This window comes from Candida pseudojiufengensis, assembly GCF_024610245.1.
Source record: "Candida pseudojiufengensis strain CBS 10847 chromosome Unknown scaffold7, whole genome shotgun sequence".
Taxonomy (NCBI): Eukaryota; Fungi; Ascomycota; class Pichiomycetes; order Serinales; family Debaryomycetaceae; genus Lodderomyces; species Lodderomyces pseudojiufengensis.
The window spans coordinates 641951-665507 of NW_026261527.1; the positions used below are offsets into that span (position 1 = coordinate 641951).

The 23557-nt window shown below is 25.5% G+C and overlaps 6 protein-coding genes across 6 annotated transcripts; 2 read left to right on the top strand and 4 right to left on the bottom strand. All coding sequences in view use genetic code 12, as the record gives it.

Moving 5' to 3' along the window:
* Positions 1–1293: 1293 nt before the first annotated feature.
* KGF55_002256 (uncharacterized protein) lies at positions 1294–4686 on the top strand (the record flags this gene model as incomplete). Its single annotated transcript, XM_051756919.1, has 1 exon — positions 1294–4686. The coding sequence occupies one exon, from the start codon at positions 1294–1296 to the stop codon at positions 4684–4686; it is 3393 nt and encodes a 1130-aa protein (XP_051615244.1).
* A 166-nt stretch (positions 4687–4852) lies between these two features.
* On the bottom strand, positions 4853–6526 carry RMS1 (ribosomal lysine N-methyltransferase; the record flags this gene model as incomplete). Its single annotated transcript, XM_051756921.1, has 1 exon — positions 4853–6526. The coding sequence occupies one exon, from the start codon at positions 6524–6526 to the stop codon at positions 4853–4855; it is 1674 nt and encodes a 557-aa protein (XP_051615245.1).
* Positions 6527–10623: 4097 nt separating this feature from the next.
* BUB3 (Bub3p) lies at positions 10624–11745 on the bottom strand (the record flags this gene model as incomplete). Its single annotated transcript, XM_051756922.1, has 1 exon — positions 10624–11745. The coding sequence occupies one exon, from the start codon at positions 11743–11745 to the stop codon at positions 10624–10626; it is 1122 nt and encodes a 373-aa protein (XP_051615246.1).
* Positions 11746–12983: 1238 nt separating this feature from the next.
* MED14 (Med14p) lies at positions 12984–16058 on the top strand (the record flags this gene model as incomplete). The annotated part of the gene is made up of 1 exon (XM_051756923.1): positions 12984–16058. The coding sequence occupies one exon, from the start codon at positions 12984–12986 to the stop codon at positions 16056–16058; it is 3075 nt and encodes a 1024-aa protein (XP_051615247.1).
* Positions 16059–16117: 59 nt separating this feature from the next.
* On the bottom strand, positions 16118–18178 carry KGF55_002260 (uncharacterized protein; the record flags this gene model as incomplete). Its single annotated transcript, XM_051756924.1, has 1 exon — positions 16118–18178. One exon carries the CDS (start codon positions 18176–18178, stop codon positions 16118–16120), a length of 2061 nt encoding a protein of 686 aa, XP_051615248.1.
* Positions 18179–18798: 620 nt separating this feature from the next.
* KGF55_002261 (serine/threonine protein kinase) lies at positions 18799–20787 on the bottom strand (the record flags this gene model as incomplete). The annotated part of the gene is made up of 1 exon (XM_051756925.1): positions 18799–20787. The coding sequence occupies one exon, from the start codon at positions 20785–20787 to the stop codon at positions 18799–18801; it is 1989 nt and encodes a 662-aa protein (XP_051615249.1).
* Positions 20788–23557: the final 2770 nt, after the last annotated feature.

A 23557-nucleotide genomic window follows, 5' to 3' on the forward strand; every position in this document is an offset into this window, starting at 1 on the left:
CCAAATTGAAAAAAATTTTATGAGAGCAGTAAATACCTGGACATTTTGTTATAAAAGCTTTTATATTTTTTAGTATGTGATATGGAGATGATTGTTGGAGTAGTTGTTAAAAATTTCAAAAAATTCGTAATTTACCCACACGTGTAGACATTTGAGATGAAACAGAGACTGGCTAAGTAGATCAAATGACCGCCCGCTATAAAAAATAGGGCGCAAAAATCCATGCCAAAGGTCAATATTGTACCAACTTTCTTCTTCAAATCATGATTTTACTTTACTCTTTGACGCTATCGATGAAGGATACTTCTTGAGAAATTCCAGCATTGAGCTAGCTATTTGAGACTGATTTTAGTCTACAACTTCAAAAATTTGCACTTTTAGATTTAGATCAAAGGATTCAAAGACTGCGATAGTAGCTAAATGGCTGATAAAATTTCTATTGGGATTGAACCCGATAGTCAGTCAATCAACGAAGATTTTGCAAAGAATGGTTTCAAACTCATAGTCATTTAATTGCTGATAATGGTTGATTAGATTAATCCATCAATTCTCACAAAATCAGTAATAACATTACCTCATATTCAACAAAATATACATGTCCGTCCTCTTGAAATCTACGTCGACTTCCATCATATTTACAGGCCAGCTTAACTTTTATGACAACTCATCACTTCAAATGCTGAAGCATGTAAATTCAGGAAGGACTAAACTCATCACTTCAAATGCTGAACCTTGGTATATTCAGGAAGAATTAGTCAAATCAATAACGTAAAATACTTCTAGCGAATTTATTCCTCCACAACAGTTATTAACTGTATTTGTCAGTTGGGGATGAATAAATTCGCTAGGATTGTTTTCCATTATTGTTGTTGATAGCAGCTTTTCCGTGGGTCTAAAGCTATCTCATCAGTTAGCAAAGTTCAAATGCCATGTTCAAAACTTCACATTTCCCTAATCAGCATCTTTCCAATCGATGATCAATTCGACTCAATCTATGATATGTAGTATCTACTTAGTAGAATTGAATACTTTATTGTTTGTAGAATTGAAATTTGTATTTGTGGTACAAAAATAGAAGTATAGCCCAAATTAATCATTACTTTTATTATAAATATTTTACAACCATTTATTCATCTTTTAACAACCAACTTACAAACAATCTTTTATCAATACTGCATTTATGTTTGACTTTTTATACTAATAAGCTTTACTTGAAAATATACGAAGGAGTTTAAATTATACAAATCAACCTATCTATTAGACTAATTCAGAAGGGTTATTCTTCACTAGAAAATGTCACTTTTATCACCTTCATCTATATTGAAACTAATCCTACTATATTTAATATGTTTTATAAATCCAAGTGTATCAACATTTATTAAATCTCATTCTTGTGAATTAAAACAGCAACAATCAAAATTACAACCATTTATTATTGATGTTGCAATAGATACAAATCAAAAGAAATTGAAATTTTTTATAAATACTCAAGTATCATTATATAATGGATTTGATACTGATCGACATCCTGCAATAACTAATTATAATAGTTCAACTGATAAATATACTTCACTTCATATAGATATAAATTTTATGGGGAAACAATTTATAAATGAGACTAAAAGATTTTGTGATATGGTATCTGTTAAAAATACAACAAGTTTTCTACAAAGTCCAAGATTTAATAATAGTTATAGTAATTTTGATAAGACCGGTTATAATTTAACGGATATCAACAATGGTCAAGATTTCGATCAGGACAAACAAAGTTCGACTACAAAAAAGAATTCACATCGTCATGAAGAAATTCATTCAGGAATTTCATTTAATAATAATTCATTAATTGACAGAATGAATAGAACTTCATTAGGCTCAACTGATAGTACAATTACAGAATTATTTTCAAATTCAACAGGTAATTTAGTACAATGTCCTTTATATTATAATGATTCAATAATGATTTATTATGAAGCAGATATAAGTGAACATTTTCATAGAATTGGATCGTATCAGATCAAATTCACTGTTTTAAATAATGATGCTCATTCTTCATGTATTGCATGTTCAAATACTTATGTAACTCCAATTCAACCGGCTTTTATCAATGATACAATAACTTTAGGTGTTTTAATTCTTGTATGTGTTGCAATTGTTGTTAATATTTTCACTGTATCATTTTCATCATATCAAGAATCAACAAATCCTTATTTATTTAAAGCTTCAACAATATGTAATGAAAAACTTCTAAATCAAATTGATGCAAGTGTACCAGATATTTTAATGTATTTACAATATGCTTTATTTTTAGGTGGATTAGATTTATTATATCCAGGTTTTTATCAACCAATGTTGGGACAAATTAAATGGTGTGCATTATTAACTTCTTCAATGTTTGGTAAATCAAGTAGTTGGGATAGTGAAGATGAAGATAATGTTTATGTAACATTATCTGGTGGTGGATTATCAAGTTTAACAATGGTAGATAATAATAATCCTATTGTTAATAATTGGCCAAATTTTATGGCACTTTTACTAATGGTGATTGTATTAATGATAGTTGCAAAACAAATATTTATTGGAATAAAATTATTATTTGATAAAATTATTGAAAAAGCTTATAAAAAAATTGTTAAAAATAATTCATCATTTGAATTTTGGTCTAAAAAAAATTTATATTTGATTATTGGTCAAGTTTTACAAATTTGGTTAATTGTTTTTGGAATGCCATTTTTAATTTTAAGTTCTTTTTTATTTTTATCTGCAAATGATATAAATGGTAAACATAGATCATTATCTAATTTTCATCAGTTAAAAAAAGGAGCATTTTCATTTACTACACCATATAATGAATTAATTGTTCCACAACAAGTATTTACATTTGGTTTAAGAACTTCTTCATTAGAAGGGTTTCATCGAGCTCCAATACCGAAAACTCCTATCTCGGAAGGAGGTTCCAATATTGCAAAAAAATTTGATTCTGATAGTTGGTTAACAACATTAAAATCACCTCAAATACCATTCAATTCAACTTTCAATTCTTCAATTATTAATCCTTCACTTTATTCAAATATTACAAATACAGCAACAACATCATCAACAACACCTAGAAATTCTGATCATGATTATATGAATATATCAAATGCAAGTTTAGCATTATCATCAATATTATTTTCATGTTGGGTTATATTTTTAATATTTTTTATATTCCATTATTTATTATCATTTTCCAAAAAAATCAAAATAAAAAATTCTTCAAATATTAATAAATTATATACAAATTTAAAAACTATATTAATGTGGTCATTTTTGTATTATGAATATAAACCTCAAAGAGTTAAATGTGTTATAATTTCAATAAGTATATTATTTTCAAATTCAATGGTTATTGGATTATTACAAAATCATGGATTAATTCAAGTTATATTATTAATTATAATTTCAATAATTGATTTATTTCAATTATTCGTTTTAAAACCTTATTTTGTTCCAATAAAATTTTGGTCAACAAAATTTATATTTCCCGTTGCTAAATTTTTATGTATTATATTATGTATTGGATTTTTAAGAGAAGTTGATGCAACTGAAGCTGTTAGAACTATAATTGCTTATATTCATTTATTAATTCATGTTATTGTTGCATTTGTATTTATTTTTCAATTAACTTATTGGTTTTTTAGAACTTGTATGGAAATTTATAAATCTTATAAATCAAATAAGGAAGCGAATTTAATAAATCAATTAAGTGAGATTAATTCAATAGATGAATTTGAAAGACAATTTGAATATAAAGCAGTAAATAATTTGAGAAATAATAATGAAAGAAGAGTTAGTGGATTATTTTCACTGGATGAAAAAAGTATTGATGAATCTTTAAATAATCAAGAAACTTATTCAATGGATGGAGTAGATGAAGAATTTTTATTTAGAAGAGGACCACAAAGATTAGGAGAACCCGAAAATAACAACAACAACAATATAAATTCTGATGAAATTATATCTATAACAGAATCTCAAAGTTCATTTTTAAGATTACAACATGAATCAAATTTAAGAAAATTAAATAATAATTATAAAATTAGAGAAGTTGATCAAATTTATGAAAAATATTTTATGGATGATAAAATTGATCCTGAAGTTAAAGAATTATGGGAAAGTAGAAAATTTGGTACAAATAATAATAGTCATAGTAATAACAAGCAGCAGAATTTAAATAACGGGAATAAAAATCTTCAAACTTCTCCTGCATTTGGTCAAAATTGTACTACAACTACAACATCTCCAATCTCATTATCAAAATTAAGAAATGTAGCAAATAGCGTTAATTTCAAGCATAATAAACAACAACAACAATCTAGAAAAGAAACTGGTTTTCAAGTATCTAGACCAAGACAATTAATAGTTAAAACAATTGAAGAAATTCAACAAGAACAATTACAAAAACAAATTGAATTAGAAACAAGGTTAAAAAATATGGAAAAAACTGAAGTTGAAGAAACTGGAACATTTCATGTAGTTAATCATGATAGTAATGATGATGATAATAATGTTGATGATAGTATCAACGATGAAGAAAAACAAACAGAAGATCATCAACATTATACTACAATTACTACTTCATCATCTTGTTCTTTGACTTCAAATTTGGAAAGTAATTCAACATCAAATGATAGTTCAATGGAGAAATAACACAACTAATATCTCGGAACTCAACAACTTTCAATTCTTCAAATTAAATGTATTGATTACACTTAATTTAATTTATATTTACAAAAATTTTATTAGAAATATACATTTGTATTATTATTATTATTATTAATTATTGTTATTATTACTATTATAATTGTTCTAGTTATTACATTTTTTGTTTTTTGCCATTCAGTATATGACCATTTCTTTTATCATGACCATCTATATGTCCATCTATATGTCCATCTATATGTCCATCAGCTTCTTCATCGACATCACCATCTTCTTCCTCTACCTCCTCATCTTCATCTTCTTCAACATCATCACCATTATCATCTTTATTTCTCTTTTTAACAATAGCTCTAATTAATTTATCATCATCAATTAATTTTATTTTTTTAGAATTTAAAGTTTTACCTATAGTAACTAACCCATTAATTTGACAATTTTTTAAAGATTGATATTCAGATTTTAATACTATTTGAGCCATTTCTTCTCTTGTGTTTGCGTTTGCATTGGAGCTAAAAGGTTGGCTAGCAAAAATTGGATATTGATTTAATCTAATTTCTAAAATTTCTTTAAAATTTTTTAAAAATTCATTAGTTACTTTTTTTGAAGAAATTAATTGATAAATCTTATAATAAAATCTTTTGATATATTTTTTTTCAAATTTTAAATTTGATTTGAGGAAAGTTGTAATTAATTGAATTATAAAAATTAATTCTATTATAACTTCTCCACTTTTAAAACAATCATAAGAATCAATAATTAGTTCAACTCCTCCTTCTTGGTCATCTTCTTCTATTCTTTCTTCATATGAAATTTGTCCAATTATTTCAAATAATAAATTTAATTTATCTTGTTCAATGTTGTATTTGGTTTTAAAAAAATTTTGTATAATAATTAATGGAATATCACCAAAATCAAATTTTGAACCTTCTGGTTCAACATAACCATATCTTCTTAAAATTTCACTATTTGGATGATTTGAATAAGTATTATATATTTGTTCACCTTTGGCTATATCTTTTATACTTGTTATTATTAATGAATCTATTTCATGAATTATTATTGCATTATTAAAATTTGTATCTGCATTTAATGTATCTGCTAATGGTACCATTGATTTTAAATGACCATCTAATAATATTGAAATTTCTTCTTTTTCTTCATCAGAATCTTTTTCATTATCTTGTATATCTAAATTTGTATTCAATTGATCAAAAATTAATTTATTTTCTTCTTCTTCTGTTAATTCAATATCAAAAGAATATGACATTATTAAAGTTGCAATTATATTATATTCATCAAATGTTAAATCTTCTAACTCTTTTAACTCCAATTGATTTATAATTTCTTTAATTTGATAATACATTTTTTCAGCATCATCTTTACCAATTCTTTCTAATATAAATGAAGGTTTCAACATATCTAATTCCTGTGAATTCCAAAACATTAATTGATTAAAATTTGATTTATCTTTAGGTAATACATTTAAATAATTTTGCCATTTACTTTTTGTCTTATTTCTAATTTCATAAGATAGTATAATAATTAAAGAATCCCAATGATTTAACCTTATAAATTTTTGTTTTAAGTGTGGATAAGTTGAAATTAATAAATTTTGTTGTAGATTAATTAATAAAATTTTTGGAATTTTACCTAAAATTTCTCCCTTTTTTATATCTTTTAGGGCTATAATTCCTCTACCTTGATTTATAGAAGTATAATCATGAATTGTTATTTTGGGAGATATTTCAACTTGATTTTCTTTTAACCAATTTAGGTATGCTGTGGTATTTTCATTAAATTCATTTTTAATATCTGAATTCGAAGACATATTTTTTTGTGAAAATTCTGTTGTGTTTTGTGATGTGATTTTGATATTCTGGGTTCTATCTAATGACAAGGTTTGTGTTTTGCAAATCTATGCGATTAGGGTCTGGTAGTAATGAGTATCTTTGGTTTCAACTAATGATAAGTGTTTTATCTAGCTTTTGTTTTGATTTTAAGTTTATTCAATGAGTTAGAATGTCCAAATTTCAATGTTATTGTTCTAGAAACTAAATAAAAAATTGATCTACCTAAAATCTGAAATTGGAACTTAGATTTGTTATTTTTCTCCACTTCATATAAGTTTCTAAGCTAAGCTAGTATATACTTCAGTTGTTATTCTGATATAAGCTCTTCTTTTCAATTGAAGTTGAATAATAAATAATAATATTATCTTGTTAATAAATTGATCTGTGGCTAGTGAAAAATTGTTTAGACAAAAAAAAAATTAAATTTTTTTTATTTTTTAATTTCGGCAGATTTTTTAAACCAATTTAACCTTAAATTTTGTTTGTATTATTGTATTGTAAAATTTGTGTTTTTTATTCTATTGTTCTAGTAGTAGTAGTATATATCTACTGAAGTTCTAGTTCTTCTGAGTCTAATTGTCTAATTTGTAAGCACACCAAAAATCCAGTTATATTTTTGTATGAATTTTCTTTGTCTAAGACACTGATTTAAACTGAAATTTTCCTATAATCCGTAGATATAAAATGTAATTGATTCTATAATTATATCTATCTCTACCCTTTTACCTAAGTAAAGAATATGTAAGTTTGGTTACCTTTCCCTATCGATCTACAGATTTTTTATACTTTTTGAAAATTTTGATTTAGGAAAAACTAATACAATTTATATTACATTATATATAACTAGACTATATTATACTTTATAAATTTAGTTACTTTTTTCGTTCTTTTCATGCTCATTGAATGATGGGATATGTGATGTTTAGTTTATACATTTCATTTCAAAGCAAAAGCAAAGAAGTTTTTTTAAAAGATTAAGCTAAAAAAAATAGATTCTTGTTCTTGTTCAAACAATCAAATATCTTCAAAATAAAGTTGGTGTTTAAAAAATATTTATTTTTTTTAGTTTATACATTTTTAGTTTTTAGTTGGAACAGTTTAATTCATATTTAAACTAGGCTAACTGTTGATTTTTAAATTTGAAGAAATTCTTTAATTTAACTTTTGGTCTAACCTGACTAAAACTATGTATTAATTCTATAGACTAGACTCATTATTTTGTATAGTAATGATTATTTGAAGTGGTTAATTTAAAGTTTTTAAAAAATAAAAATTTAAATCCCTTAAAATCTTTTAGGTCCCCATATAACTCTTCATCCATCCCCTAAATTTTGTATTTATTAAAATAATAAAGTTGAAAAAATCTCAGGGAGAGTGAGACATGAGATGAATCAAGATAAGTTTAAGAGAGATTGAAATTTAAAAGTACTATTTAATATATGATATGTCCAATGATATAATTTAAATGTATCAATAATTAGATCATTTTTAAGATTTGGTGATGTATTGGTTAGATCATTATTAAAAAACTTTAAAAAACTTTAAAAAAGTTCTTTTTAACAAACACTTTATAATTAAAGTTTTTAAAGTTAAATTGCGGAAATCTGAAAATTGTTAAAGTATTAGGTTATTTACAATATAAGAAATATAAGTGATTAAGTATGGAAATATGCAATGAATCATCGATGATGATTCTATGAATTTAGAAACATAGACTAACTCAAACAAAATTTTTGAAATATTAATGTTTATGTATGATCATTCTATTAGTGTTTATTTCGAATTTCTACAAGGAAAATAGCAAAATAAAGTTGACGAAGTCTCAAAGTTGCACTTAAGAATAAAACTTTAAAAGCTTAAGAGTTAATTTTCACGTTCAACCTTATAGCTCGGAAGTCAAAATCATTCCGGTGATGAATGCTCGGCTACAAAATTGATCGAATATTCAGTATGATCAAAAAATTATCTTAAAGTAGACAAAAAAATTTGAATGTCATCTTTGATAGATTTTATTCAAAAGACTCAAGTACCTTCTAGTTAATTTGATTTTCCAATTAGATGTGAGGCTAACTGTTCAACGGAATAGATCCACAATCATCAACGTTTTTAATGAACTAATCAATTTGTTTAATAGACGTCACCAATTAAACAGAAGGAAATAACCTTGCTTTCAAAAAAGTGACAACATGTCTTTTCATTCGTCATCTACTTTATCAAATGTACCAGAGTTGATATCACCATTCTAAGGTTATGGAAGTATGGTTGATGGAAAAATGATCAATACTCTAAAAAACTTTAATTAGTTCCTTTTTTTTTTTAAAAAAAAAGCCTAATAAGATAGCCTGAATAAGATAATGCATAAACATTTCTCCTAACCATTTGATTAATTGCGCTTGGAGCTTGTACTTGTATATATTTGATTTTCCTGCAAAATTTGAACAATAATTAGGCTCTTTCTACCTTCGTGAAGTAATGTCCTTAAAAATTATAGATGCTGTGTAGAGGTCTAAAACAAATTATTGAGCTGAGACAAAAAAATTGTTACAGAAGTTTCCACAAAAGTAAAATTAAATTAGTAATTGATTAGACCAAATAAAATTAATTTTTAAACGAATATAAACAATGTACCACCATACATTGGTCGAAACTAAAAAAAATAATTTACCAGGGTCATGACCCCGTAAAATAAATCTATTATGCCTTATTCATGGAAAATGGCGATTTTGACGGGCCATTTATAATTCGCTTAATCCCATACAATAACTAACAAAGATTCAGTTTAAAAAAGTTTAACCCAACTACTTGTTTGCTTTGCTTTTACTTATTTTTGAAACTAAAAAAAGAATAGTTTTAATTTAGATTGGATCTAAACCTGGAGACTCTAAAAAAGTAAAAAAAAATAAGAATATTTAGAGATTTTCGAAAGGCTGGACCAAATGTGTCAAGAGAATCCCATTAAAACAATAAATAGGGCAAAATATAATTTAGTAAAAATTTAATAATTCCACCTTTATTCTTTTAAAAAATACTCTCTATTGTTTCACCATTACTCATTAATTACAAATAAATTTCGCAACTAAAGATGGAAATAAGACATTTTGTTTTTCAAATCTCACGGAATCAATCTCATTTCCGATATTGATCCTAACTATATTTGAACCTGATTAAATACATACTCAAATCTAAGTAACACACCTCATACAAATAACATTTCAAATGATTATAGAAATCTGATTATTGTTCTCATGCTAGTGCTTTTAAATTTTTTTATTTTCGGGCATGGACAATCGACAGAGGAAACTGCCCTCTAGAGTTTTCCAAAATTCAAAAATGAAATAGCGCTATTTCGTTTTTAAAAAGAAAATAAAAAAAATCGAACAAATTCAGAGTTTCTTATTTGTTATGTTGATGAGTTATTTGAAAGCTTTTGAATGTACTTTGTATGAATGATTTTGCATTTTTAGGTTTATTGGTAGACTCAGTTTGGAGAGTTCAACCAATCTTCTTCATCGTTTGATAGATGGTGGGAAGATGTAAATTTAAGACGAGAAAATAAAAAAAATTGAAGTGGGTACGTGCGACCTACATTCTTCCCTCTACTTCAGATTCAGTGAATTAGTGGTTATTACGTTTTTCACAATACCGTAGTTAAAATTTGAGAAGAGTTTAATTAAAATTCAAGTGGACTTTAAAGACTTATCTTTCACCAGAAGTTGAAAAGTAGTTAGAGGCAATTAATCGATTTGGGATGAAAATACTACTATTCATGTTTAGAGCCCAGTTTCTGATAATATGATAAAAGACAATATCACATTCACAGCTTAATAGACTCGAGAGAGAATTGAATAGCTGAAAATGTTATATTGTCCTTTATCATATTATCAGAAACTTGGCTCTGCATCACAATGAGTAGATATTGATTGGCTGAATGACTTCACCTCTAAATAAGTGATCAGGAACACTGTACGAGTATTTATGGTGAATTATGTTTATAATCTAATCAAGTATATATTAAGTACTTAACCTAATTCAACTTTGTCAAAAATAAGGAGTTTCTTTCTCACAACATTGAATATCATAGATCTTTCAATTGTTTTAAATATATTTTACTTGGTAATTTTGAAAATTCAGTTTCTGACATTCTTCTTTTCCTTTTATAATTATCATCACTTGTTGCAACAGCTAGTAAATTATTATTTAAATTTATATCTAATTTTGCAATACTTTCAGTTAATGTTTCATTTGTTTCTAATTCTTTATTTATAAATTTTGGAAATTGTTTTAATCTTTTTCTCTTTTTTATATCCCATAAACATATATAACCATCTGATCCACCAGTATATAGTAGAGTATTTCTATTTGATGATGATTGTGAAGTATGTTTATTGAAAGTTATCGAATTTATTGGATATACTAAATCAGTTTCTGTATTTGGATCGAAATGTCTATGAGATTTAAAAACATAACTTTGTTGAATTTCTGAATTAATTTCATTGGTGGTATCATTAAAAGTTTCAATTGAAACACGTCCATCTATAGATGATACAGCGAATCCTTGTTGATCAGGAAAAACTTTTATATCAGTAATTTGATATTTTAATCCAATTTCTCTTGTTTCTATTGGTTTATTTAAATTTTTTAAATCATAAATTTCAATTATATTACCAGTTAATCCTAAAATTAAATAATTATTTGAAGTTTCCATAACTATGATTTTTCGATTGTTTTTAATAACAGTAGTAGGTTTCCGTATTTTAGTATCAATAACTTGTAATTGACCATTAAAAGAACTAGCTAGTACAGTGTTATTAATTCCTAATTTTAAATAATTAATTCCACTTTGAAAATCATCAATATCTACTTCTTTACCCATATTCCTCCCTAAATTTAAATTTTCAAATTCAATTTCTTTAATAGAACCATCTAATAATCCAACAATTGGTAAATTGGTAAATTCAGTATATTGTAAACATAAAGGAGTTTCATTAATTTTTATATCAAATATGGGATTTGTTATTGGAGGTTCATTTTTTAAATAATTTATAAATGATTTACAATCATAAAGCAAAATTAAATTATCCCATGAACTAATTAATAATTTTGAATCATTTAAATTATTATTAAATTTTATATCTGATATTATATCTAAATTTGTTGGAGTATTTAATTCAATAAATTCCGAATTGGAATTTGACATTATTGGAATCCCTAGATTGAGAAATTAATTAATACTTAGTTTTTTGAAATAAAGATAGATTGAATTATAACTAGATATTCGTTATTTGTTTGAATGTATTCGGATGGTCTATTTTGCGATAGGTGGTGTAATTGTTAATCTTTGAGAATGTGGATGGTGATAGATACACAACATAAATTTAAAGATTTTGATAATTTTGGTTCTTGAATTTTGTGTCATATGATTCGATAGTTTTTGTGTTTCACTCTAAATTTTACGAAATTATCACCATTAACCATTAAGATTAAGAGGTGGTTTATGAAAGGAAAGAAGTTGAAATTTGAAGAAGATGGTTTCAATTTTGTTGATTCTCAAGCTCTAGAATTTTGAAGAATTATCGAACTAGTAGTTTTTACATTGTTAGTGGTTATATCATCTTTTGGGTTGAAAATTTAAGAGACGTGACGGATAGATAAGGCTAAGTGTTGAAAAACATATGATACTTCTGAATAATCCGGCTCTTTCAGTCTGACATCTTCAAACTCATGGTCCACTAAACTCAATGAGGTTGCATTATACTGCAGAAAGTATTACAACTCACTGAACACTCCTTTTTTGTAAATACAACCACAAGGTGATCACCATTACAAAAATAGTTGATAGTAGCTTGTTCAATATGAGGACTTAAATATAAGTCTGAGCTCTGAGTAGACTTTTGGAGGAGAATTTGCTTTTATTCAGCCAATTTCTCAGCCGTTGTTTTTAATCGAATTTTCAGAATCTGCGTCTTGAAACTGCTTTATGAATTAGATCTATCTTGAATAGACCTGCTATAAAGCTCAGCTCAAACTAGAAGTTGAAACCAACCGCAATTGAATTGAACGTAAAGTCCTAAGACATCCTCAATCCCTCAACACCTAATAAATGGCTGTTACTGCTGTATTATCTCTTGCCGCTTTAACATTTGATTGACATTTTAGAATTTTTCAGTCCGAAAATCACAAAAAAAAAAAGTGATTAAGCCTAACGTAAAAAATTAACCTAAAATAGTTCAAACTTTACAACTTCAAATCAATCCAATTTAACTGGAGCCACTCATTTCATCTTCTACTAGTCTTGAATCCATCAAGACTGAGTCCATGTTATAGACAGTTTCATCCATCATTAAAACTCAAGACGTTCCCGAATTCAGTTTGTACCATCACGTTTAAATCAAACTATTGTATTATACCAGCACCATTTCCTTCAAATGAATCACGATGGAAGCATCAACAAATGGATCACTATCAAATGGCAATAATAATGGAAACCACACAATGGATCCCAAAAACAATTCCTCACTTCCAGATATACCTCATATAACAGAAAATTTGATTCCTTTATCAAATATTTTAAGATTTTATACTCAAGAATCATATAAACAATTAACAAATGCAATAGAAAATTTATCAATAAATGTAAATAATGAATCAGATGTGAAACGAAAGAAATACTTTTTAGATATTATAATAGCATTAAGACAAGATTTTTTAAAAATTTATACATTAGTTAAATGGTCAAATGTTGCAGAAGATGTTTCAAAATTTATTGATTTATTAAATTGGTTTAGATTACAAGATTTTCAATTTGAAAATTTAATGTTTCAATTATCAAGTCTCAATGGATTTGGAGGAGCTAAATTACCAAATTTTGATATAATTACTGCATTAGAAGTATTTTATGAAGGTCGACCAATATTACCTTCACATAATTATTTAAAACATAAAAAAATCACTCCTACTAAAACTTTAGAAGTATTAAGAGATTTAAATTTAATATTAATGACAAAATTTGCATTGATAGATATACCGAAAAGATTTCAATATGAAATTAAAGATGGAAGAGCTTATATAACAGTTGAAAAAGAATTTCAAGTAAGTGTAACATTAGCAAACGATGATATTGAAAATGATAATTCAAATCCATTTTATATGATTGATTTTAAATTTTTATTTTCAATGGATATAGAACTGAAATCAATTAAATCAAGTAGTAAAAATAATAATGAATTTTGTACAAAACTACCGACAAAATCGTATATAAAATTGGAAAAAATAGCAAATCAAACTTTATTAAATTCAGGACTACAAGGATTTTATGATTTACTTCATAAATATACTATATCTTCAAAACTATTTATGATAGCAAGACAATTAAAAGAATTAATGAATTCACCTAATTGGAAGAATAATCTACAAATAAATTATCAAACGGGGAATGCCTTGATTATAGTGAATTATTGGTCGCAACAATATTTATCTAGTCAATGGAAATCGTTCATTGAGATTGGGTTTGATAGAACATTCAATTTGAGTTATAGATGGTTTAAAGATGGAAAATATGTAAGTGAAGATACAATAAATAATATAATTCAAAAAGATGATTTTAATAACAATGAAGAAATTAATATTGAATCAATAATCACAAGTTTTATGTTAGAACATTCAGCAAATATCATGAATTTGATTGCTTCAAAGTTCGAAGAAAGAACTTTAGAAAAAATTCAATTTTTAAGTCCACATCAAATTATGTTTCCCTCGTCACCTAAAAAATCAGCAATACTAGCAATAAATCCAGTAAATGGTCAATTCTATTTCCTCGACCCAACACCCATTCAATCAAGAATCATTAAAAGAATCAATTCACCACCATCGATAAACAAAAGTTTTATATCAGAAGATGACATGGCAAATTCAGTAGTTGAAGGATTATTACAATTGAAATTAGAAACATTTACAAAAGAAATTAGTAATTATTTATTAACTACTGAATGGATAAATAATCTGATAATAAGATTAAATGAATTTGAAATGAATAATTTATTTAAAACAATAAATGAAACTGAAGGATATGTAAGAGTACAATTTTATAGAAGAAAACATTGGCCATCTACTTGGTTTTTAATTGTAATGATAAACGGTATAACAAATAAAACTTATTGGTGGGTTGCAAGAATTAAATCAATTGAAGGAAGTTGGGTTACAAATCATTCTCAAAATTTACATTCAAATCCTGAATTAAATTATCAATTTTTCATAAATTTAGGTAAATTTACTTTACAAAAAATTATTAATCATGTTATATTAGAAGAAATTAAATCAAGAAATATTAAATTTACTGAAATTAATGAAGAAGATGAATCGTTAAAAGAAATTTTTGCTAATGAAGCTAAAGATCAAAGCCCTTCAATTGATGGATATATAATATACAAATCAATGATTAAATTAGAGAATGATGATTTATTACCATTACAAATTTCATCACCATATTTATTCCTACAAATTCAACTCGTAAATCAAACAAACAATAATAATCAAAATAAAATGCATGTAAAACTTTTAGGTAAACTACAAAATTCAACTATAAAAAATTCATCAGAATTAACAAAATTAAATTTAAAAATTGATGAAAATAATAAAAAATTTGAAATATCAACATCAATTGATTTAAATCTTATAATTAATGAAAATTCATCTTCAACAAATGATAAAAATTTTTTAAATCCAATATTTGATAATTTAAATAAATTAAATAATTTATTAAAAATAATGGATCAATTAAATGAAAATAAATTTCAAATATTAGATAATTCAATGGATAATATTATAATTAAATTAAATGATGATATTGATAAATTAATTATTACATTACCTGAACAAAGTTCAAGTTCAATTAGGCTAAGTACAATAACTACATTAAATTGGGAAATAGAATTAATAATAAATTATTTAAATCAATATTTAAAACAATCAAAATCAACAAATATTATAGGAATATTAAATTATTTAATTGAAATAAACCCCATTATAAAATCAATAAAACATATTCAACAAACATTAAATCAACAACAAATTATAAATCAAGAAGAATTTAAATTATCAAATGGTTTAAATAAAATAAATTTTGATGCAATATTTAATAATTTAAATCAATTTCAATTTATGTTTAATATTTCATCAACTATACCAAATACTAAAAAAATTCAAAAAGATAAAATTCTAATATCAATTTCATTTAAACCAAATAAATATTCAACTTCTAAAAAATCAAATCTTTTAAAAATTTCATTTAAAAATAATCTCAACTTAAAAAATATAAAATTTAAAAAATTATTTGAATTAATTTTTAAAAATATAAATGAAATGGAAAGAAATAAACAAGATGAAATTATAAAATTTAATGAATCAAATTTAATTTTAAAATTAAATTATGATTTCTTGATAAGTTTAAATTTAATTGAAGAAATAATGAATAGAATAACAAAATGTTTTTTACAATATTTAAAAGAGCTTTAGTTATGAAGTCACATAAGAAAAAATGAATTGTATATATAAAATAGCTTAATGAAATGTTACTAATTAAATCCTTCTAATACACGTAATGCCTTTTCTAATCTTAAAATACCTAAATCATATCTTTGTTTATCCATAATCATATCAGAACTTAATCTACTTAATGAATCAATAATTTTTTCAATTAATTGTTTTTCTTTAAGTGGTATATTTAATGAATTAAATTCTTCTCCTATTATTGTACCATTCATACTTTCTAATAGTGATATAAGAGTATTATAACTGAAAGGTTTTAATTCTTGATTGTTATTTGTTCCAGTTTTAGATTTTCTTTTTGATGATGATGATTTTTTAGTTTTCTTTTTTTGAGTTGGAGGTTGTAGTTGATCAGGTAATGGAGGTGTCGTTGTTCTTTGTTTATTTGGTCTTCGTATTGAATTTTTAACTGATTTTGCTTTTGATGGACGATGTTGTATAGGAATTTTTTCATCTTCATCATCAACATCATAATATTGATCATCATCATCGAGTGTTGTTGGATTTAATATTGATTTAGGTTCCGTTCGATGATGTTGAGGTTGTGGTTGTTTATGTGATTCAGATATTTTCCTTGCATTATTAATATTTTCTTGTGTAGGTCTTGGAGGTAAATTTCTTAATTTTGATGAACATTCTGGAATCGCAGTTATTTCTTTACCTTCTCCTTCTATATCTAATTCTTTTTCACCGACTAAGGCTCGATTTTTTTCAGTTTCTTCTTCATCATTTATATCATTTAATTTTTCTAAAAGTGGTTTTGAATTTGTGGTATCAGTACTTGCTCTATGAAGTTTATTTTTTTGTCTTTTTTGAACGATTAATGAATCATCATGTATATCATCATCTTCGTACTTTAAATTCTTGTTCAATATATCTTCTTCTTCTTCAATTTTTTGAGTTGGATCATTAGATTGCATTGATGAAGCATCATACATTAATTTATCTAAATCATCATTAATTTGAGTAGATTTTCTTCTTGAATTTTTCTTTGGTGATGGTGAAGTAACTGAAGCTGATGTGGTATTTGCAATCATTGAAATTGGACGTCTTGGAGATCTCGCTGGAACTGCTCCTTCAATATTTGTATTAAATGATTTATCTGGATTTATATTTAAATTTTCATTTGTTTTTGATTTTGATTTTGATGAAGTTGGTAATTTACCCATTAATATTGAACTTTCTTCATCTGATTCTTGTTCTGATTGTGATTCTTCAGTGGTTATATCTACATGTTTGTTTTCATTATCTTGATTTATCAGTCTGGATGAACTAAAGGAATTTTCATCATTTTCAATTGATTTATCTAATAATTGATTAGTTTCAACCGAATGATTTGAAGAGATAATTTTATCGTGTTTAGCACTCGATGCATCTCCATCATCATGTTCATCTTCATTATCTTCATTTTTATTATATTTTTTTAATTTAGAAGTATCAGTTCTTTGTAAAGTCATTGGTATAGCAATATCATTTTCAATTTTTCCAGAATATTGACTAAATGAACTAAACATTGAAGCTCTTTTTTGATAATGATTATTATGTAAATTTTGTAAATTTATTGGTTTAGTTATAAGACTTTCTAAACTTGAAGTATTTTGTAATTCATTTAAATTTATTCCAATTCTTTGATGATTTTGTGAAGAATGAGATGATGATATTGGTGATACTGAATTTGATGATTGTGGTGATGGTTGTCTTATTATTGGTTTTATAATTGTTTCATCAACTGCTATTGAATTTGATGAAGAAATTTGAGAATTTTGATCATCTGCTGTTATGTATTGTCTTGAGCTTTGAGGATTTGAAGTTAATTGTGGAGAATGTTGGGATCGTAATGGTCGTTGCAGATATTCATGTCCATGTTGTTGTTGATAATCAATTGATTCAATATCACTTAAATTACTTGGGGGTAATTGATCAATAATTCCTGCTCCTGTACTTATTGAAGTAGGAGATCTAAAAGATGAAGAAGAAGATGTTTGAGTTATTCCTCCACCACCACTAATTGAAGCTAATTCTGGTTTTATAACTGGTCCATATGAATAATTTGAACTAGAATGTGAATGAGGTGGACTTGATGACATTGTTGATCACCGCACTGCAATCTTATGATGAGATGAAAAATAATGGTTAAAGTAATGGAAACAATGCTTATTATAAAATATGAATATGAACTGAATTATTAGTAGTAAATCAAGATCTGATACAATTTTGAAATCTTAATTGGTTTTGTTTATAAATTATCTTAATTTGGAATTTATTATGAGGTAAGGCGGTCACATGACTTCATTAAAAAGTTACAATATACGAGAGTTTTATTGAACAACTAATTAGACCATTATATTTACATTTCAGATGCAAAATATATCCAAATGAGGGAGTGGTTTATTTGGGGAGACTCTAGGCTACTATTTTTATCAACTTGTTCAAAGAAAGCTTACAGAATACGGAGTCTCATCACCGTATAGATTCCGTACTAAGTTTTGTGTATTGTTTCGTAAACTAATTTCTTATATCCAGGTTTTTGTTCCATTTATTGATTAACAACAATACAGTTTCAAATCTAAGTCTGAAACACCACTTTGAGAGGTTCAAAATACTACAATAATAAACTTATTTAATAATACAAAAGTTCTTTTTTATTCATATATTTATAATAATACAACATTACGAAATTATTGTTACAATTAGTATAACTAACTCACTATATATAATCTAATAATTCTTTTGGTACATTTTCTTTTATCCAAAAAAAATCAGGATCTCCTAAAATAGTTTCTAAATTAGGTCTTCTATCTTTTCTAACAAGAATTTTTTCCACAAGTAATTTTAAATCTTGAAAAATTTCAATAATTAAAGGATTTAATTCATTATTTTTTAAGTGGTGTTCAATATTATTCCATACCCAATCAATCATTGCAATTCTATGATTTATTGTTGTCTTTTTTGAATTTCTTCTCTTGATTACTGATGGTGATATTCCTTTGTTGTTAATAGATGTTGAATAATTTTGTGGAGTTATATCAAATGGTAATCTACCTTCTAATAAACAATAAGTTAATACACCAATTGACCAAGTATCACTTAATTTCCCATCATAATTTAATCCTATTATAACTTCTGGAGCAATATAATCCTTGGAGCCACATCTTGTTGATAATAATTGATCAGGTGAATTTAATTTTTTAGATAATCCAAAATCTGATAAATTAATTAATGGAAATGTTAAAATTTCATTAAATTTAAAAATTTCTTCAATTTCTTCTATATTATATAAAAGTAAAACATTTTCTAATTTTATATCTCTATGTATTATATTTTGCTTATGTAAAAAAAATGTTGTTAAAATTAATTCACTTATTATTCTTCTTAAAAGTATCCAATAATTTAAATTATTTAAATTCATTGTTTGATTATGATTTAATAAAAAATTTAATAATGTTCCTCCTCTACAATAATTCATAAAAATTAATTGATCTCTATTTTCAGGTATTTCTATATTTTCTGCATTTTCTGTAGTTTCTTCTTCTGGTATAAATTCAGATTCAATATCTTTCATTTTAATATCTAAAGTAACTTTAAAATCAATTAATGAAGTAATACAAGGATGATAAGATACATGATATAAAATATTTAATTCTCTTAATATAAAAGATTTGAAATTTATAATTTGAGATTTAGAATTTGGTATTGTTATTATTTTAATTGCAATTTCTTCATTATTATTATTATTATTATTTTCAGTTCTAGCTAATATAACATTACTAAAATTTCCTTCTCCTAAATTTTTTATATATTTAAATGTTATACCAAATCTTTCTGAATAAAATTCTTGCTGTTGTTTTGGTAAAAGTGATTGTTCTTGTTCTTCTTGTTGAGGGTCTGGAAATTTTTGAAATTTTGAATTATGTGGTAATAAAGGTGATGTTGATGGAGTTATAGGAGATTCTATACCATTCGATTGTTGTTGATTTTGGTTGTTGTTTTGATTTTGAGGTAGTATAGGTTGATCAAATTGTTGTTGTTTATTTGAACCTATAGATGATACAGTGCTTGAAGAATATGGTAATTCAGGTGGAGGATTTGACATAATTCTTTTATTATTCATTGAATTTGAATTTAAACTATTTACTCTTGATATAGGTTTATAATCAGATAAAATTCTTGGTGATTGGATCAGTTTCACTCTTATTAAATCTATATTATTTGATTTATCTCTTGGTGGTGATGATAATATTTGATTATTATTGTGGTGACTATAATTTGAAAATGAACCATTTTTTAATACAGGAGTTGGTAATTGAGTTATATTGGGGAAATTTATTGGACTTATTGATTTAAAAGTATTTGATATTGGTGATTGATTATCAAAATTTAATGGTTCTCCTAATATCGTATTTAATGATCTCATAGAAGGATGTTGAATTGGTTCATCATTCTCATTGTTGGTGGTATTGTTGGTGTTATTATTGGTGTTATTATTATTTGGTACTTCAATAGTTAAATTTTTATAACCATTTAATTTTTTTGTTTTTGTTGTTGGACTTATATAAAATGTTGATTCGTCTATACGTGATGGTGCAGGTGAAGGTGAAGGTGATGATGATGACGCGTTGTTATGAAAATGTTGTGTATGGTGATTATGAAGGTGTTTTCCATTTATTATCGTTGGTGATGACTCTCTTGAAGGCATTTTTTATATTTTCTGTTTTTATAAATTTAAAGTTTTATCAAATAGGTTACTGTCAACTCTATTTTTAAATGATAATAAGTAAATTGAATGAATGAATAAATGAAAGTTGAATGATTTCTCAACTAAATTTGATTATGAGATTTTGAAGTGATATATAATAATATATTTTATTGAATGGGTATGATATTATAATTTTATTGATAAAAATTTAAGTTATTATATAAATCTGTATTTTGTACTTGAGATCTTGGGTATTATAATAATTAGTGGAGATCTCTATGTATCTATGTTATGATAATATCTTATTAAATGGTATTACAATCTCATATAAGGTTATTGTTGTTGTTGTTGTTGGTATATATATATATATATGTATAAACTTGTATGAATACAAATAATAGGAATGAATAATAAAACGAAATTAAATTTGAATGACCAAATGAAAATGATAACGAAGAAATGAATAAATGAATAAAAATGAGTTATTTGGTTGAAATACAAGTTGTTGATGGATAAAAAGGAAAAGTTGACTAATAAATATTGTTTAGATAATTTAATAATCATCATTTTTCTATTATCATCTAATAATCATCATCATTAATTTATTATAACAAATTTAAAAATATATTGAGTTCAAAGTATACAAACCTTACACATAATTAAAACTAAACGCATAATCACTTACTAACAGACAATACAATAGAATTACAATCACGTAAAAATTCAACTTATTTAGTAATAGACAGAGATGTATCAACACTTAAGTCAACACTCAACACTAATTAATTAATTTTGTAACTTTATCAACTAAAAATTAATAGACTCAGTACAGAAAGAAGCCGTACCAAACTATGGTAAATATTGAATAGAGTCAGAGACAGTCAGAGACAGCCAGAGAGAAAGAAGAAGCCATCATTGGAAGTACCAATTTGATTCATGAAGAGCCGTTCCTAGTTGGTAGATGTATACAGAAATAGGAGAAGAATATGAGAAAAAGAAAAGAAATATAGTTCACAGTAGAAGCTATATCAAATAATTGTCGTTTGACTCATTAATATTTGAATAAATTAGACGATATGATACAATTTAAAGAATAACAATTGGAGAAATGTTTATTTTTAGAAAGATTTAATACTAATTGAGTCAACTTTATTAATACCAACAAAGATATAGTGTATCTTTTATTGATATGGATTATTTTGACATACAATAAAACACACGCACACACACCTTTAGATAATGTATAATGTCTTATATAAATAGAGTGTTATAGTATTGAAGTACCTTTGTCTACTACTTAATCTAGTTCTTTTTATTCTACATGAAGTAGCTTAACTTTATTCCTCATTCCACCTGTCAAAATTTCAATCAATTGATAAAGTTTAAAAAACAAATGCTCTCTACTGGATTGAACTATTATTGACATATAACTTTAACTTTATATGTATCATAATCTACTATTAAGGTTATCATGTCAAATATGTTAAAATATACTAGATAGTAAATTAAGTGTAGATACATATTTTACTACTATGTTACTATTTAAATTTAGACCATAGAGTTTGTGAACTTCTTTTGACTTAAATTCAGGATAAATTGGTTTCAGCTGAAGCAGTACAAATAGTAGTTGAGTGATAATCTGACCTTTGTATTACTCTCTTCTGTAAGAAAGTTTAGCGATATATGTGTTTGACAGCGTTTGCCTTAGAATCTATTATTCAATACTTTCTTATTTTGAGCTGGTTCGTAACCTTAATGAACGCAAGTAAATTATAATAGTTAATTTAATCAATTATACATTGAACTAATTTATTAGACCACCTCTGTTTTTTCTTTTGGGGTAAAGAATTGATATGGATTTAAAAACGTGAATTCAAATCGACCCCTCCGTCGGAATTTTTTGGATGTTTTTAAGTATGGAGGATGGTACGGATTGTACTGTGGTACGGATGTTTTGGGATGTCTGACATAGGGGTGCATTTGAAAGGTGGTGGATTTTAAAACCTGTCAAAGCATAAATTTTTACTTCTTAAAGCATAATTAAGGTGGAAAACATGGTTTAGCTAAGAGCTAGTTGGATTATTTGGACATTTGTATCCTACTTCAAGAGACTGCTATCCTCACCAGCCTTTATCAATTTTGATCTAGACGTGTTTTTTGTCTCCTTAATTTAAAAAAAAGAACAATAAAGATTAACTACTCAATTTATTTAAAAAATTGTTTTAATTCTAATTTATCCGCCAACCAATGGATACAAAGAGATTCAAATTGAATTGGAGATAGTCTACTTTAAGACTCGTAGCTTGTCATTGCAATGTTCACAATTGGAAGGCTCCGGGTGATGTCTAGAACTTGGTTGAACCCCATTGACCAGACCTGCACTTTTTTGTACATCCAGATGGAATAAATCTTATCTAGTATTTGATATATCACAAATTCAGGTCATCATCTCAAAATTGGTTTATGATCGTTCATTCGTCGTATTTTAATGAACATGAATAATACGGAATGATTATCTTCAAATTGTAGAACATCTAAAATAAAAAAATTCTATTAATGTCCTAGACTATATTTTATGGACACATGTGGAAAGCGACACTCCATTTGATTAATTTTTTTCTGTCAAATGTACACTAACAAATTTCTTAGTATTAACTTTATTAAGTGAGTGAAGTTAGTTGACTTTATATTACTTAACAAATATAGTAACGTAATTGTTGCAACAAATTAACAGATCTATTATTAGACCTAAACTAACTAAATAGGGGTC